The sequence below is a fragment of the Aspergillus japonicus genome (assembly GCF_003184785.1).
Source record: "Aspergillus japonicus CBS 114.51 unplaced genomic scaffold BO86scaffold_1, whole genome shotgun sequence".
Classification (NCBI taxonomy): domain Eukaryota; kingdom Fungi; phylum Ascomycota; class Eurotiomycetes; order Eurotiales; family Aspergillaceae; genus Aspergillus; species Aspergillus japonicus.
In genome coordinates, this window is record NW_020291638.1 from 724,160 (window position 1) to 740,942 (window position 16,783).

The 16,783-nt window shown below is 53.7% G+C and overlaps 7 protein-coding genes across 7 annotated transcripts; 3 read left to right on the plus strand and 4 right to left on the minus strand.

Annotated features, from left to right (window-relative positions):
• Window positions 1–127: 127 nt before the first annotated feature.
• BO86DRAFT_351321 (DUF4246 domain-containing protein) lies at window positions 128–2,373 on the minus strand (the record flags this gene model as incomplete). The annotated part of the gene is made up of 1 exon (XM_025669426.1): window positions 128–2,373. The coding sequence occupies exon 1, from the start codon at window positions 2,288–2,290 to the stop codon at window positions 128–130; it is 2,163 nt and encodes a 720-aa protein (XP_025533396.1). The 5' UTR covers window positions 2,291–2,373.
• Window positions 2,374–2,913: 540 nt separating this feature from the next.
• On the plus strand, window positions 2,914–5,961 carry BO86DRAFT_300109 (glycoside hydrolase family 71 protein; the record flags this gene model as incomplete). Its single annotated transcript, XM_025667444.1, has 1 exon — window positions 2,914–5,961. The coding sequence occupies one exon, from the start codon at window positions 2,914–2,916 to the stop codon at window positions 5,959–5,961; it is 3,048 nt and encodes a 1,015-aa protein (XP_025533397.1).
• A 256-nt stretch (window positions 5,962–6,217) lies between these two features.
• On the minus strand, window positions 6,218–9,064 carry BO86DRAFT_405514 (glycoside hydrolase family 92 protein; the record flags this gene model as incomplete). The annotated part of the gene is made up of 7 exons (XM_025674100.1): window positions 6,218–6,924; window positions 6,995–7,095; window positions 7,173–7,621; window positions 7,669–7,808; window positions 7,854–8,176; window positions 8,223–8,866; window positions 8,929–9,064. 7 exons carry the CDS (start codon window positions 9,062–9,064, stop codon window positions 6,318–6,320), a joined length of 2,400 nt encoding a protein of 799 aa, XP_025533398.1. The 3' UTR covers window positions 6,218–6,317.
• Window positions 9,065–10,094: 1,030 nt separating this feature from the next.
• Window positions 10,095–11,146, plus strand: BO86DRAFT_394302 (PaaI family thioesterase; the record flags this gene model as incomplete). The annotated part of the gene is made up of 3 exons (XM_025673189.1): window positions 10,095–10,272; window positions 10,346–11,052; window positions 11,114–11,146. The coding sequence occupies 3 exons, from the start codon at window positions 10,095–10,097 to the stop codon at window positions 11,144–11,146; spliced, it is 918 nt and encodes a 305-aa protein (XP_025533399.1).
• Window positions 11,147–11,783: 637 nt separating this feature from the next.
• Window positions 11,784–12,286, minus strand: BO86DRAFT_444454 (RidA family protein; the record flags this gene model as incomplete). Its single annotated transcript, XM_025676380.1, has 2 exons — window positions 11,784–12,106; window positions 12,175–12,286. 2 exons carry the CDS (start codon window positions 12,284–12,286, stop codon window positions 11,784–11,786), a joined length of 435 nt encoding a protein of 144 aa, XP_025533400.1.
• A 603-nt stretch (window positions 12,287–12,889) lies between these two features.
• On the plus strand, window positions 12,890–15,156 carry BO86DRAFT_351332 (fungal specific transcription factor domain-containing protein; the record flags this gene model as incomplete). Its single annotated transcript, XM_025669427.1, has 5 exons — window positions 12,890–13,154; window positions 13,252–13,640; window positions 13,722–13,931; window positions 14,002–14,135; window positions 14,214–15,156. The coding sequence occupies 5 exons, from the start codon at window positions 12,890–12,892 to the stop codon at window positions 15,154–15,156; spliced, it is 1,941 nt and encodes a 646-aa protein (XP_025533401.1).
• Window positions 15,157–15,310: 154 nt separating this feature from the next.
• On the minus strand, window positions 15,311–16,780 carry BO86DRAFT_424214 (GroES-like protein; the record flags this gene model as incomplete). Its single annotated transcript, XM_025675443.1, has 3 exons — window positions 15,311–15,548; window positions 15,630–16,390; window positions 16,505–16,780. The coding sequence occupies 3 exons, from the start codon at window positions 16,778–16,780 to the stop codon at window positions 15,311–15,313; spliced, it is 1,275 nt and encodes a 424-aa protein (XP_025533402.1).
• Between the last annotated feature and the right edge of the window lie 3 nt (window positions 16,781–16,783).

Genomic DNA, 16,783 nt, shown 5'->3' on the forward strand with positions numbered 1-16,783 from the left:
TAGCGTTATGCCCCTGAGCTGAGCCTTAGTCCTCTAGCTGCATAGGGAAACCAAGCCCGGGACCAATTAGGGCTAAAGTTCCGCGTAGGTCTGGATCCGAAGAGGGACAAAATATGGCCACGCATAATCAACTTTGCTCCCCAAGCTGAATGGGCCACCAAAAGTCATGTAGATCCACCCCTTGGGACTGCGCGCAGATGGCACGTTCACGCTCTAGAGCCGACTGCTTCTTGAACCTCGCCGCCTCGTCGAACCCCATCGGCCAATCTCCTGTTTTCCGCATAATGAGATCTCTTAACTCCTGTGGCAATCGAAAATGGTTGCTCAAGTGGTCGAACTCTGCGTCCTCTCTCCACCAGGTATGCTGTTGTGCTGGTACATTGCGGGAAGAGCAGATGCGGTAGTGCGGGTCCACCAGCCATATGGTAATAAAGCGTTGATGGCCAGGGAGATCAGAGTTTTGGAGTGAAAAAGGTAGTGTCCGGTATCTTAAGGTATTGGGCCAGGCTAGAAAACATCCCTGGCGGGTGGCAGTCACCGATCCCAGAGTCTGTAGCTTCGGAGGGGGGCCACCATAGTTGGCTGGGTCTTCGTCCGTCCGGGGCAGACCAAAAATCTTTTGCATCGCATGAGGCTCCAGCGTAATCTCGAACGCGTCCAGGTCGACCTCTTGTTGGAAGGAGATGCGCGCCCCAGTGATATTTTCCACATCGTAGTAGTATCGTGCTGTGGCGACCACGTGTTCATTCAGGAGTCCATCAACATGGTAATCGTCATCTCCAGGGAAGTTTGGGCTCTCCGCATTCAGTTCAATACTGCTAACACGCACTATTACTTGCAATCCCTGGCTGCGAAACTGGTTCTGCAAAGAGACTGATTGATACTGGTGATCAGGGGGTGATGGAGGGGGGTCCTCGAAGACCTCTCTAGAAGCCTTCCTTATATCAACAATCGGCTTCGCTGTTCTGCCTAGTTTCCACTCATCATAAGAGTATGAGATGCCAGGTTCGGGATACTGGAAAGTGTGAAGTCGGACCCATTTCTCTTGCACGACCTTGACCACTCGTTCCACAGACTCCCACATCTCTGGCGCCATGGAGCTCAGTAAATCCTCAGGATATACTGGATCAGATGGGTCATCGTCAATAATCCGATATTTTGGGTCGGGCTCAGGAATTGCAAGATATTGCTTGATCTTCGCGCAATGCATGGCCCAGGTCTGCCCTGGCCAGTGCCGGTCAGGCCGGTGCCAGTCCCAATTTTCTGACTTGATTCTGTCGTACTGAGCATTGAGCCTGGTCTTTTGGAATCCATATGTTCTGATACGGAGTGGGAATCGACTGACAGGCTCCTTGATCAGAACATCATTCCATGGTTCTAGGCAGGCGGAGATTAGCTTTTCAATGGCACCATAGGCCTTCTTGTTGCGTGGATGAAGGTTGTTGATGTAGGAAGTGATTCGCACGTCAGTGCCCTCCGAACCAACAAATTCCACGTCGCACGGCAACCACTGAAATTGGTGGGACCAGCGATACAGGGATCTGAGTCTGTCGTCATGTGGTGGGTGTCCATGTTGTCTTGTCCACGTATCAATGGGGTGCTGAGGCATGGGCGCGACGTGAACATTGGAGCTGGTGGTAGGATATGACAGATCGGCCGCAGTCATGGTGACTTGACCTCCTTGGCTGAGAACGGCAGTGCGACCATAGACCAGCATGTACATATCGGGGTCCACCAGGTCATGTTGGCCAGATTTCTTATGATCAACACATTCACCCATGAGTGGCTGGAAAGCTTCTTGGAGTTCTCTCTGCAAGCTCTCGTTGACAAGGACGGCCGACTTGCAGACCCCCGAATCAGCATTGAAGGTGAGAATATAACCGTTTTCGCGGTATGTGACAGCTTTATCGCGTAGCTCCGAAATGCACCAGTTCCATGTCTTTGAGGTTACGAGGTCCATGTCAACACTCATATTCCCAGCTTTCTCCTCCTCCTGTCCCGACTGGGCTTGGGATTGAATGAGCATCTCCTCGTACCATTTCTGGGCAATGCTTTCGTCAAACACATCGATTTCCCAGTTCTGCCGCTCTGTCAGCATCTCCATGATGCGTAGCATGAGAACCTCAGGTTGGGTCAAACGGGTTGCTCGACCTCGGCTCCCAGTCCAATTCGGTAGAGCGCCGTGCGCAAAGCATCGATCGGAGGGTAGCTCATAATCCACCGGGATATCATGGAAGCCGGGAACCTGTAGCTGGCCATTCCCGGTATTGTCCAATTGAATGGAAGACATTGATTGTACGGTGGGTGTGGCTCAGGCTGCAGTGGCCGAGACACACGGGTTCAATGCAGAGAGAGCAGAAAGGGATGGAGGAGAATGGAGACTGACTCCGAGACGGCGTGAGAAGCTAAAGCCGGATGTAGGTAATATAGTGTTCCAGGTCGTTCACCAAAGCCACCGGAAACAACGGCAACCCGCACGCTAGTGGTCAGTGTTTTTATATCGGGTATTACCGTATTACAGCTGTATTGGGGCTTAGAGTCACGATAAATACATGGCTTCAATATTGCTGACTCGCACTCGACAGGTGAAAGGGGGTGGATCGTGGGCTGTGGACTGTGGATTGTTTGGTGAAGATCTATGAGATGGTAAGCGGAAGGGACTATATATATGAGAGAAGGTAAAATGGCCCTTTGAAAGACATGCTTCCTTCGTTTTTTGTTATAGCTTCTTGCTATGTCCTCTCTTTCCATCCAACTTTCATACATTCTGGAACGTCTTTTCTGCTTTCAGTCGCTCTCTTTCTGTGTTCCTCTCAACTTTCTTTCGCCACGATGCTGATTCTCTTACAATTCATTCTTTCACTATGCCTGGCATCGCTCCAAGTCCAGGCTCGGGCTGTCTTCGCCCACTTCATGGTATCAAATACCTTGCAATATACCGTGGACGACTGGGAGAACGAAATGACGCTGGCCAACGAGGCCAACCTCGATGCCTTTGCTCTGAACATTGCGGTCGGGGATGCCACCAACACCGGGTCTGTTGCCAATGCCTTCTTGGCAGCTGAGAACGTGGGCTTCAGCCTGTTCTTCAGCTTTGACTACGCCGGGAACGGGGCATGGGCCGAGTCCGACGTGGTCAGCATGATTTCTACCTACGCGCAGACTGGGGCGTATTTCCAGCATGCCGGCAAGCCCCTCGTCAGCACCTTCGAGGGCCCGGACAACGCGGCCGACTGGGTCTCAATCAAAGAGCAGACGGGGTGCTTCTTTGTTCCGGACTGGTCCTCAGTTGGGGCAGAGGCAGCGGCGGGGCTCGCGGACGGTGTCGCGGACGGGCTGTTCAGCTGGGCAGCGTGGCCGTACGGCCCCAATAACATGAACACGTATACTGATGCCTCGTATATTGACTTCTTGGACGGCAAACCATACATGATGCCGGTCTCTCCGTGGTTCTTTACCAACATGCCTGGATACAACAAGAACTGGCTCTGGCGGGGCGACGATCTTTGGTACGACCGCTGGGAACAAGCGATGTACCTGGCGCCCGAGTTCATTGAGATCATATCGTGGAACGACTTCGGCGAGTCCCACTACATTGGGCCTATTCAAGCTTCCGGGTCAGCCCTTGCCGACTCGACGTACACGGCATTCGGCACCGGCGAGGCCCCCTACAACTATGTGCTGGACATGCCACACGACGGCTGGCGGGTGTTCCTCCCTTGGTTGGCTGACACGTATAAGCAGAACATCTCAAGCATCACGCAGGAGGGAGTCCAGGCGTGGTATCGGCGCAATGTCGGGGGAGAGTGCGCGTCTGACGGCGGAACCACGGGCAACACTGCCAGCCAGCTGCAGCTGGAGTACTGGCCCTATGAGATCGGACAGAACAAGGTCTTCTTTTCTGCATTGCTCGGATCAACGGCGGACATCACCGTAACGATTGGTGGCGAGGACATGGGTGCACAATGGAACAGCACTCCCAGCGGGGGTGCAGGTATGTACCATGGATTTGTGAGCTTCTCTGTCCAAGCAGGCGCGGTCGAGGTTGCAATCTCGCGCAACGGGGCCACTATTGCTAGTTTCACGGGAGCGGACATCGTGATCGGGTGCTCAAGCAGCACAAATATCGAGAATTGGAATGCCTGGGTGGGGAGTGCCATGGCCTCGGCCACGATTGATGCCAAGCCAACATACTCGCTCTTGGACGCCGTGTGTATCGAGGGGTGGGGGACGGGAAACTTCGACGGACTCTGTGCGTTTACCTGTAGTCTGGGGTATTGCCCCGTTGGGGCGTGTCTGTGTAAGAAGATGGGCCCGCAGCCGGAGCTGCCCAAGAGTCTGGGAGTGGTAGGATATCCCATCGCGGGGGAGACGGCGGATTACAGTGGGCTTTGTGCCTTCGCCTGCAATTACGGGTATTGCCCGCCTGCGGCTTGCGGGACAACCGAAGTAGCCCTGACCGTTACCACCGCCTCGCCATTTACCCCGGCCACCTGTACCGCGGGACAAGGGGAGGGAGATCTCGCCGGGCTCTGCAGTTACGCCTGCAACTATGGATTCTGCCCTATCCACAATTGCACTTGCACGTCCACGGGGCCCTTGAATGTGCCCCCTGTCGCGAACACCAGCATCTACGGATTCTACAGCGGAAGCGGCTCTGACAGTGGGTTGTGCGACTTTGCCTGCGAGCGAGGATACTGTCCGTCGCCTACATGTTTGGACGATGCAACCACGACCGGCACCGGGGATGGTGATGACGATGACGACGATCTAGTTTGTGCGGACGATGGGACGGACACGCGTGCCGTGTGTGACGAGGAGTCTTACACTGGTTGCGACTACAGCGTCTCGTTCACCAGCTTCAACGACCTGTCCACCGCTGCCGCAAGCTACAACGCCAGCTGTGTGAACTACTATCTTATCGGTGTCTTGTCGAGTATGCTAGACGACACCCTGGCAAATTACACCCAGATGAACGGCAGCTACCATGATAAGTTCGAAGACTATGTCAGCTTCGTCAAGGAGGAGGTGCCGAACACGCTGGATACGCTGATGGCGGCGGGGGGCGCGGGGAACGCCTACTTCGAGTGCACGTACAGTGCGGGCGGGATCACGAACATCTCCACCACGAGCTGTCCGTACCAGGTCCCGCAGACCGCGGACGACGTGGACGTCAACAGCGTCATCTACTACGATCTGGTGAATGCGACGGGGTGGTGGGACATGCTGTTGAGCGACTACGGGCTGCAGTCGAGCTGGGTGCAGCTCGGCGAACGCGTCATCCAGAACTACTGCTCCCCCACGGCGACGAACACCCTCACGGGCTCGATCTGCCACGAGCAGACCTACACCTGGAAGGGCTACCCCGTGGCCGCAACGGATCTGGTGGTCGCTGACCCGGCCACCATCATTCAGACGACGTTGCCCAACATCCAGAACCTGACCGAGACGCTGACCCTCACGCGGATCCTGATCAGCTCCGGCGCGTGGGGCGGGTCCCTGGATGACATCGTGCTGAGCGTGTCGACCGCCGTGTTCACCCTCGTGCAGGCCGTGCAGAACATGGCCCAGATTGAGGCGATCGCGACCCAGTACGAGGAGGCGCAGAAGAAGGAGCTGATCGAGGAGATCATCGGAGCGCTGTTCCTGGTCGTGCCGTTCCTCGGCGAGATCGACGTCATCTCGGAGAGCCTCGCGGGGTTGGCCGATATTATCACCATGATCGGCGACACGGCCATGCTGGCCGACAGTATTTACGAGGTAGTGTCGGCCAAAAGCGCCAAGGACGCCATCCTAGGCATCTTCGGGGTGCTCCTGCTCGGCGGAGTGCGCTCCGTCGAGGAATTCAGCGACATGGCGAATCTCCGCCGCGGCCTATCGGCGGACGATATTGCCAAGATCGGTCCGGACTGGGAGGAGGCCGATACGGAAATGAACAAGTTGGTAGATGTTTGCTTCTAGTTGAAGTTTGACATGATAGAAGCATATAGATATAGGTTCATGAGAAAACTCCGAGAGGTATGCCAAGTCAGCCCTCGAGCAGAAAATAGCAATCTTTATGGCTTGTTTTCCTCGGGTATTCAGTTCAGTGATGTTGGTGGTGGTGGTGATGGTGGTAGTAGTAGTATTCCACGGTAGTATTAGCAGAAAGTCCTTCTTCCAAGCTTGATTAGTCCTACATCTGGGTAACTTCGTTGTCACCTACACACCATTTTCACGCCACCCTGACCTCCCAAACACTTCTAGCCTACCTCCTGTGCACTGTACCGATTTACTGTGCCTATTGCCACACAAAAGAAGAGAGAGAGACCGACCCTCTACCCAAACCTAAAGTTCAACGTCGCATCCCCCTCCGTCCCCAGCGAAGGCGGCAAATCCCCGACTCTCTGGCCCCAAGAACTCTCATTCCTTCCCAGCCAGAGAACCAATTCCCTCCCCTCGGTGAAGAAATCATGCCCCACGTAGCTTTTCGTGTACGGTTGTCCATCCAACGTCGCCGACTGGATGTATACCGCCTGGTAGCTCGGATCGAAGCCCACCGTGCGCACGCGGGCCGTCTTGCTCGTGAGCGGGGAGGTGATGTTGACGCTCTCAAAGAACGGGGCCGTGATTAGATACACGTTCTGGCCAGGATTAGGGAACAGGCCCATCATCGTCATGGCCACGAACGATCCCATGGCACCCGAGTCGTCGTTGCCCGGCAGGCCCGTGGGCGTCGGGTTGAAGAAGGCCGGGATGTAGGTGTGGGCGCGCGCGGTGGATTTGCCCGGCCGGCCGGCATAATGGTACTGGAAGACGGTCAGGAAGGCGGGCTCATTGCCGATGTAGGTGATGCCGCGGTCGTGGAGATAGTCGAGGCGGCGAGTGAAGGCGTCGGGGCCGCCGAGGAGGGTAATGAGGGTGGACATGTCGTGGGGGACGAAGCTGAGTCGTGGTTCGTGTTAGTGCTTGTGGATCCGTTGAGGCAAATATTCAAAGCGAGAGTTTGACGAACAATTGATATTCCCAGATGCTGGATTCAAAGGTCTCCGCGGCGTTGTTCTGCAGGGAGCAGGATCGGCCGCTTGTGTCGATGTTAGAACATGTTAATGGGTCCTAAGCCAGGTATTAGTCTGCCACTTCGAGAGGCTATTGGCGATTGTGTCATAGTGGCGTGTTGTAGGTATACGAACCTGGTATCCCCATGTGCCGTTCAAGTATTTCGGCTGGAAGAAGCCCTTGAATCCAGTATCCGTGCCGTTGAGAAATGAGGTCTGATCTGCACGGAAGAGATTCTGCCAATATCTTGCAGTCCTTTCGAACTTTTCCGCATCGCTCGTCTTGCCCATCCCTCGAGCCATTTGTGCGATGGTGAAGTCATTGTAGGCGTATTCTAGCGTGCGGGATATACTTCTTGTCAGGGTTCCGAAGCCAATGTAGTCAAAGTCCTCCACGGGGATGTAGTTCAGTGCCTTCCAGCTCTGCAACCCTCCCCGGCCTTCGTTGGACCAATCAAACGGCTCTTCTTCCGCATCTTTCTGCACCGCTGCATACCCGTCTTCCCAGTCAATCCCGTTGCTGATGTTCTTGACATATGCATCTGCAAGCACAACATCTGCATTGGAGCCTCCCTGCGTGTAGCCTGCAATTCAATTAGCACCGATTGCGTCTCATCCCATCGGTACATACCTTTGCAGAGTGACATGCGACAGTCCGGTAGCCATCCAAGATGTCGTTGCGTATCAATCAGGGAACGAACCATCCGAGTCAACGATGCAGGATCAAATATTGTCAGGAATGGAAGCTGAGATCGGAAGGAATCCCAAAGGCTGCACACGTTAGAAGAGAAACCAATGCCACAACGACTTGCTTACCAGTAGAAAGAGTCAAAGTATGGCTCCTCACTTTCCCATAACGGATTCTCTCCGGTGTAATCTTGAGGATTGACCATGGTCCTGTAGATCCCACTGTAGAAGTTGGTCAAGGTAGATGCGTTCACCCCGTTTCTGGATACCCTGATTGGTGCCATCTTCTCTGTCCACTTATCCACGGCTGCCGCACGGGTCTTATCGAAGTCAAAATTGGGCAATTCAGTCTCTGCATTTTGACAAGCCTGCTCACTACTGATAAAACTTAGGCCCACGCGGGCTTGGACTGTGATTTCAGAGGCTGCCTTGAAGCGTACAAAAGCACCGCCCTAAAACTGGTCAATAAGGAACACAATAGTAGCTGAAGCTACATACCGGCAGAGGGTAGCCATTGATGCTGCGCGAGATTGTTAGATTCTTGACATCACTACTAGCCCGCGCATCTACAAAGATACCAGTGTCTCGAAGCTCAGCTGCGCTCTGGTAGTCAGCACAGAAGTATGGCACATAAGAGCCACTTCCAAAGCTTGGTAAGAATCGTGCATGGCCAGTCATGCGTCCTGTCGTAGTATCGACGGCAATAGTCCCATTATCTTGGCGCGTGTCGGACAAGTCCGAAAGATCCAACAAGATGAGAGGACTCGATGATACATTGGTGGGAAACCGGAACCGGAACAGAGACACATGATGAGTCGTAGTCATATCCACCTGAATCCCAGAGCTCATTGTCAAGCCAAAATATCCCGGACTTGATTTGACAGAAGCGGGGTCATAGGCCGTCTTTCGCTCCTTCTTCGGGTAGACGCAGCCATTGACGTCGTCATTCTGGCACGTTGTATAAGGAAAAAGAGGAAAGTTCCCGAGAGAGGGTTGGCCGCCGGTGCCTGAGTCGTGCAGACTGGAGAAGCCGGTGATACGACTCCCGTCGAACGCAAAGCCCCCTTGATTGTTTTGCGAATCTGTATCGGCTACGGCTTTGGCCATGCCATAGGGAATTGTCGCGCCTGCAAAGACATTTCCTGAATTGATATTGTCAGAACGATGCTCACAAGACAGAAAAGGGAAGGCTGGCGGGACATACCTCCATTAGCACTTCCAATGAGAGGATTGATGTATTGCAGGACATCGTAGTCATCAATTGCTGCCGAGGTAGGGTCAGACGAGCCCAGAACGACTGGCAGGATCAAAAGGAGCGAGATAGAACTCCAAACGGCCATCGTGAGTGCCATAGGAAGAACGAAACGAGGGATAAGGCGCGCGTGTGGGCGAGCTGGAAGCCGAGATGAACAATCGCTCTGGCATGCAGGCGCGGACTGTCAAGGGGCACGATGATTGCCCCTGCCACAAAAAGAGCTGGGCGAGCATCTTGCCGGCCTAGCATAATGCCCCTGGCAGCCTTGACAGGGTCATGAATGCAATGTAACCATTGTAGCTCCATCGCTCTGATGAGAGTCAATGTGATTGTGCAGAGCGAGGTTGCTAGTCACACTTCCCGCAGAGAAGCGCGAATCACCTTGCAGGGGGAAGGGGCAAGGCACCGTTCGAGGTGTCGTTTAAATTCTGACCGGCCCATAAGAATTTCAAGGGATGTCGTACAATGCATCAAAGGCATTGAGAGGGACTCAATGACGGTGGAATAATAGTACTGATTGTCGGGGGTGGAATGAATGGAGCGAGAAGCTCATTGTGTACAGTCCAGTACAAGAGGGTTGACATGTGGGTTGTACTGGACTGTGCCTGTACTACAGACAAGCCACGGTCCAGTGACTTTGTGACTGCAAAACAGCTAAACATTTCCATTCACAATCACTACGGTACTTTAGCGACCTCAACTCCTCCATCGACTCTCATTATTTCAAACTACCATTCCCCATCCTTTTCAGCCTCGAAAATTCAACAAAAATTCCCGAGAGATAATGAGATTATACTACGATACTCTAACCTCCGAGAGAGCGATGAGCCTCGGCTCCTGCTGTGCCGCACCAATCAGCAGGGCGGGCGGGCGGAGCTTCTGGAGGGGATTCGGCGGCGGCGGGTCTCTCTTTCTGATCATGTTCCAGTTCCAGTTCCACTGTCTCGCCGACTCTCGATGGATCCGCAACTCTCACCGCGATAGTCTTCAGTAATCCAGTAAATTGGGTTCTTGGTTCGGTCCGAGGGATCCATTGCGGCTTTCTTTCCCAGACCACCCGCTTCCCCTTTCTCTGTTGCCCCTGCCGTGCTGCTTTTTTGCAGAGTCTCGCCGCCATGCCGCAGGTCCCAACAGTTCGCCTGGGATCCACTGCGATCCTCAGCAGTGTCCAACAGCCTCTTCGCTCTTTATCTTCTTCTCGTCTGCCTGCCGCAGCTTCAAACCGCTCATCTCTACGATCTTGTCGCTTCTCCCCGGCTCCGAAACCATCGTGTCGGGCATATTCTTCCACAGGTTCGTCCCGTCCATGCGACCAACATGAAAGAACAGCCGAACTTACCTATACATCTCTCTGCGAACCATACAGCCACTCCTCCCCCTCCTCGATCTCGTCTCCGCCGCTTTCTTGGCTTCACGTCACTCGCCGTTTTTGCCTTCATCGCCGGAGGATCCTACCAGACCCTGAAGACCGCCTCAGGCATGATGGACCTCCGACTAAGCACCGACGAGGAGACCCTCTCCGCCTTCATCCCCGGTGATGAGTTCACTAAGGAAGTAGACGACTACATTCGCAACCATCCACTGGCCGTCTCGCTGCGCGAAGACCCCGCCTTCACCGAATCCCGCCCACACCTAAAGATGCCGGCACAGATGCGCGCGCGCAGTCTCACGGGCGGAACGCTGGCCGGGCCAGAAATGATCGTCGTGCCGCCGTTGGTGTTCTGCGAGGAGGGTGGGAAGAGCCTGGTATCTCTACTCTACCTTGGTCCCAGCCTCTGCGGGCATCCCGGAATCGTGCACGGCGGTCTCCTGGCCACCTTGCTGGACGAGGCCATGGGCCGCTGCTGCTTCCCCGCGCTGCCGAACCGCGTCGGCGTCACCGCCAACCTGAACCTCGACTATCGCCTTCCCGCAATGGCCGGTAACTACGTCGCGCTGCGAGCAGAGACGGTTAAGGTGGAGGGTCGCAAGGCCTGGGTGGAGGCGCGCATCGAAACGCTGCCAGAAGATGGCAAGGAGCCGAAAGTCCTGGTAGAGGCGAAGGCGCTCTTTATTGAGCCTAAGCAGGCTGCGGTAAGTTCGGCTTCTCTTGGGGCGCGTGCGGGACCGGTAAAGGCTAACGAAATTTCCATAGGCAATGTCCTCTCTGTACAACGTCACCGCTTAGACCATTAGACCATCGATACATATTTCCCTTACATGCGGTTTTTGTCATCCCATGGAAGCATTGGGTCTCGGAAATCGCCATGACTAGATCGTTCTTCAAGCGTATAGATGATATTTTCAGTTTATATAAATATTTAAAGTTATCAGAATACTGTGTATGTATTTTACCTGTTTTGCCCGGCCCCGTTGCGAATCTACTGGCATATCGGATATTTACTACTGAACATAACCTGTCCGCTATGGTCAGAAGACTTTCAACAATGTCTTGGGCTGCGAACGACGATCTGTGGACAGCCTTTCCCGAACGCCTTATTGGCCTAAAAGCAGATTCGACAGAGCCCGCGGCGAGAAGGGAGGATGCGTCTCCGTGGCAAATTCCTGGTTCCAGCAGACGTCGAAGGCAGCAAGCGGAAGACATCGGAATGCAGCGTTGAGCCTTGCCTCGAGGTATACATTCTCGTTGAGCCAGTGAGCAATAAAATGCCCTCCATGCGTTCATTGGCCGAAGAAAATGGAATATGACTGGTGTCACAGGTAGAGGGCGAGATATCCCTCTTTACTACTTTACAATTGGATTCTATGACAGACTTAAATACCGGTTTAAGCTACAGTGCCATTGAGAGGTATGGAACTGGCGACTACTGCACACTGCCAGCAACCTTGGCACCTTCAGGGTCGTGGGCCACTACCTCGATCTCCACGCGCATGTCGTCTTCGCCCAGACGAGTAACGCCAACGCAGGTCCAGAGCGGCTCATGGTCTGGCATATACTTCTTGAAGTTGCGAACCATTGCATCCAGTGCTTCGTTATTGATGGGCACATGGTATGAATTGACCCGGTACACCTGGGACCAGCCTTTGCCTCCAGCATCCTTGAGACAGAGCTCTACGTTGGAGAAGGCGAGGTCAATCTGAGCATTGATCTCTTTCGCAAACTCTCCTGTCTTGGGATCCCAGCCGCCTTCGATCTTCTGGATCAGCAAGAGTGTCTCGTACCTGAAAAAGCAGATTTGAGAATCTTTTTCTTACCTTGGCCTGAGCATTCGATCCAGTCTCCGATACGGACGGTTTGGCTGTAGCGGAATACCTTCTGTTGGCGGACTCCATGGCCCTCGTATGCGTAGAACTTGAGGTGGGACATAACGATGAATAGCGAGTGATAAGTCAATGGAGTTATATCGGTAGAATGGAGGTTTGTATCTTGTGAGCAATCGGCTTTGCAGTACGTTCTTCAAGTGATTCTTAGAAGAGGGAAGGTTAAATACTGGCCCATGGTGTTTAGTTCGCCGCCGAGCCCGGAATATGAATTCCTATCGACATTATCAACTCGCCCCGTTATCGATTAGCGAATTTCCTCCCTGTCGCTCTCCATCCTTTCAGCAGCGGAGTCTCCACTCACCCCAGCATTGAAACTCGCTCAAAGGCCCCAGACTGAGTAGGACATATTGATGAGGATATCAATGGAAGCACATCGCCAACAGCGCTGCTCAAAGAAGCGATCGACCACGGTCCGAGCTCAGTATGCGGCACAAGCTTGTCAGGAATGTCGGCGTCGAAGAGCAAAGGTATAGCCTCACAGACAAACCATGCAACATGCAGTGCGGGTGGACGACAGCAAAGTTAGCTCACTGCTCTATAGTGTGATGGTCGCAAGCCTTTGTGTGCTCGGTGTCTGAACCGCGGCTTGGAATGCGTGTTTAACACCCGAGATGACAACCGCGGCACGGCGCCGAAATCGCTGGTGATGCAGCTTCAAGCGCGCATCCAGCAACTCGAGCAGGTGCTATGGCTTCATTCCATTGATATTGACTCGTCTATCGCTCAGCTCAAGGCTGGGCATCTTCCACCGATCTCCTCCTACTCCCAACAACAGTCGAGAAAAGAGGAGCCCGATGGAGCACTGTGCGCAAATGGGCCTTACGGTTTGAACGACAAGGACGGCGGTGAAGAGGAGGTGCGCTTTTTCGGCTCCAGCAGTGGGCGGGGGGAATTACTGCAATCAACTCCTTGTATGTCTTTAATCGAGATCCGTCTAAGTTGATGACTGACGAGCATGACCACGCTTCTCTGCTTCTGCTGTTGCAGTGCTCAGCAACTCCGAACTAGGCTCTTTACCACGCACCTCACTTCGCTCGGGCATGAACCGGTTCCTTCAGGACCCTGATTTAGTCCCCCCTATCGCCGAGGAGCTACAAGAACATCTCATTGCACTCTATTTCCAGTGGGAGCAACCGTGGCTTCAGCTTGTGGATGAGCAACTTTTTCGACAGAGCTTGCACCAGGAGGGGCGATACTGTAGTCCATTACTGCTTCATTGTATACTTGCTATGGGCGCTCGCTACTCGGAAAGACTGGAGGTGCGCTCCACGCCGGACGACCCGAACACTGCAGGCGAAAGTCTCTTGGAAGTTGCCGAAGTACTGCTTCATTTTGATCTCCGGTCCCCAAGTATCACTACCATCCAGTCTCTTGGTATCATGGCCATATTTTACGTTGTAAGTGATTAGCAGCTCCTCGAACTATTCTTCGCCCTCTCCGACTTGTGTTTGGAAGCTGAAATCTATTCCTTGGTTGAGGCAATTGGGTCTGACTCTAAGGGCTGGCTTCGCCATGGGATGGCCATCCGCTTGGCGCTGGATATGGGACTGAATCTAGATTCTGCGACTCTGGAAAGGACTCATCGATTTCCCGAGGTGGAGATCAAGCTCCGCAGGCAGATATATTGGGCTCTTTACTGTACCGATAAGCTTTGGGCAAGCTACACCGGGCGTGTCTGCACCATGTTGGTATGGAGTCTTACTTCTCCTCGCCATTCCACCCCTTCCGAATTTGCTCACAGGAGTGATCGAGTGTTAGGACTCCCAATCCTCGGTGGAATTGCCCCTGTCAGAAGCTGCGTCGGACAATTCCGCGCCCACGCAGATGCTTTCAATGCTTCTCCATTCCCTGTCCACCCACTGCCAGATCCTTGGAAAGATACTTATGAAACTGTCAGTGCATCCCTCCGAGAGAACAACTTTCCGCGCGCCTCTTCCGGGACTGACGTGCGCAAACTAACGATGGTAAAGCTACGCTCCGGGAAAATTGCCGCCTGGTATTCAGAGAACCACATTCTTTGACTCCTGTCTGCTCGAGCTCAAAAGCTGGAAATATCACCTACCCGTGGCGCTACAATGGAAACGGGCAAGTAGTAGGGGCAGTAGTAGTCCGATCATGCCGCACATCCTCATTCTACATATGGTTTATAACACTTCAATCATCATCCTTGCCAAGCCGTTCTTGTCCAAGTCGTCGTCGCCGTTCCGCACAGCCGCCGCGGCCTCCGAAAACCGGACGATGCCCGGCATCCCAGTTGCAACGGCGGCCGCTGCAGACATAACGAGGAAAGCGTCGTCCCTGTGCGTGGAGGCATCCCGAGACATCTGTCTGCTGAGTGAGCATTACCGAAAGATCTTTGGAGGGTTCCGGCAGAGTCCCATCACAGCTATGCACTGTACGTTATCTGCGGCGCTCTTCCTGATTTTAGATGACCATCATCATTATCACGAGGAACCCAGGATTGAACCCGACATAAGAAGCAAGTGGATCAGATCATGCTTATCGACCTTGCGTGAACTCGGGGTTTCATGGACGACAGCCACAAAATACTGGCACGGGCTGCGTTGTCTCCTCAAGGATCGTGATCATCAAGGAATGTTGCCCACAAGAGGCTTAGGACACATAGAAGCGATCCCTTCACCGCGTGATAGCCTGACTGCGATCGATTGCGACGACACCGTAGGAGAGCCTGAGTTCCATACTCCAATCAATATCACTGCAGAAGCGGCGGCCAACGGATCGTCCCAATGGGACCAATGCGCGGGGCAACAGCAGCCAACCTGTCTGGATATGGACGCGACAGTGCATACCAATCTGACATTCGAGGAACTTTTGTCGGACTTACCCCATGATTTTGGCTTTTTGGCAGCAATGGGTTCGTCTACACCCCCGGACTTGTGGGGATTCTATTAGTAGAGTAGGGATCATTCCGGGGAGCTCATTCATGGAAATATATTGAATACTATCAGACGTTCACGATGTCGTTCTCCCCCCTGACTTTTGTTCTTTCTTTTCTTGTCCTACCCTGGTTTTCTGCAAGGGGCAGTAAGATGTTTTCTGATCTTTTTCACATATATACCACTAGCTTGCCAATGGTCTGGTTATCGGCCATACGCTGCATTTGTTCGGGCACTTCTTGGAGCGCCAGCTTGGTGATGCGGGGCATGATTTGGCCGCTTCGAATGTATTGCATTACTTCCAATGCCTCACGATGGCCACCCATGAGATTCCCAGCCAGGTGCAAGTTTCGCTCGACAACCGAGTGGATTGGAAGTGACACCATGTTGCTGCGTCCTTTGGGTACTCTGCGAAGAGACGAGATGATTTGTGAGCCCTTGAGCAAGCTATTACATGGAATTCCTGGGAAGGATGGAGAGGTGTCTTACCCAGCGCAGACTATCGTGCCCCCATCACAAACATACTCATCCAACCGTTGAAAGGAAGAAACCGAGCTGCTCGTGACAATCACCGCCTCAGCAGCACGTGCGACGCCACCATTACGACCATGGCCGCGGCGGAGTTGCGCACACGCCTGAAGCAGCCTCTCATGGAAGCCTTGCCAGGTGTAACCCTCCTCATAAGACTCCGGCGCTCCGAGCAAAATTTCGCAGTAATCTTGGTAATCTTGATGTTCTTGAGTCACCGCACGGGTTTTGGCGGCGAGGTCCACGCCGATCACTCGTGCTCGCTGAACCTGCTTCGCCAGCATCCCCGTCAAATGGCCTATCGCCCCCAGAACGCCAACCACGACGACTACATCTCCGGGGGAAATTCTGGCCGCCCGCAGTGACACCAACGCCGTTGATCCCGAGCACAGGGCGCTTGTGTACAGGGCAGGATCAATGCTGCTGCTTCCGTCAAAGAGGTTCTTCGGCAAGGGAACGAGACAGGAGATAGGAATCGTGGCGAAGTGTTGAAAAGTCCCTGAAATCTGGATGGGGACGTTCAGCTGGAAGGGGCATGAGGTGGGTATACCGCGCAAACAGTATGTGCAGGATTGACAGTGCGAGCCCAGATAACGAACGCCGTACAGACGGCCCAGCAAGGATGAATCGGAGCAGCTGACGACTCGTCCGATGCCTTGATGGCCCGCGATATGGTTGTGCTTTGATGTAGGCCATTGGGGGCTTACGGAAAAGGTTATATCCTAAATAGAATGCTTTGTCAATTTTGCATTCTGACTGGGGAGATTTCAAAACAAAGCAGACCCCAACGGCGAAGGGGATGCATTTTCGAGGTCTGATCATCTGGTCGAACTTACACTGCGGCAGATTCCCGAGTATAGTATGCGAAGAACAGCTTCTCCGGGGGCTGGCACGCGGACATCGATCGTTTGAAGGCTCATATTAAGATCCTCTTCTATCTCCGGGGTAACAACGGCTTCTTGGGTTTCGGGCACATCTGGCATGTCTACCGACTCAGTGCCCTTCAAACTAGGCTTCCAATTTGAGCTTGCGCTTTCCGCGTCCACACATGAACATGATTGGGGTGCAGAGAGACTGTCGACGGCGATGATATTCTCGGGTAAGGGATCCATATT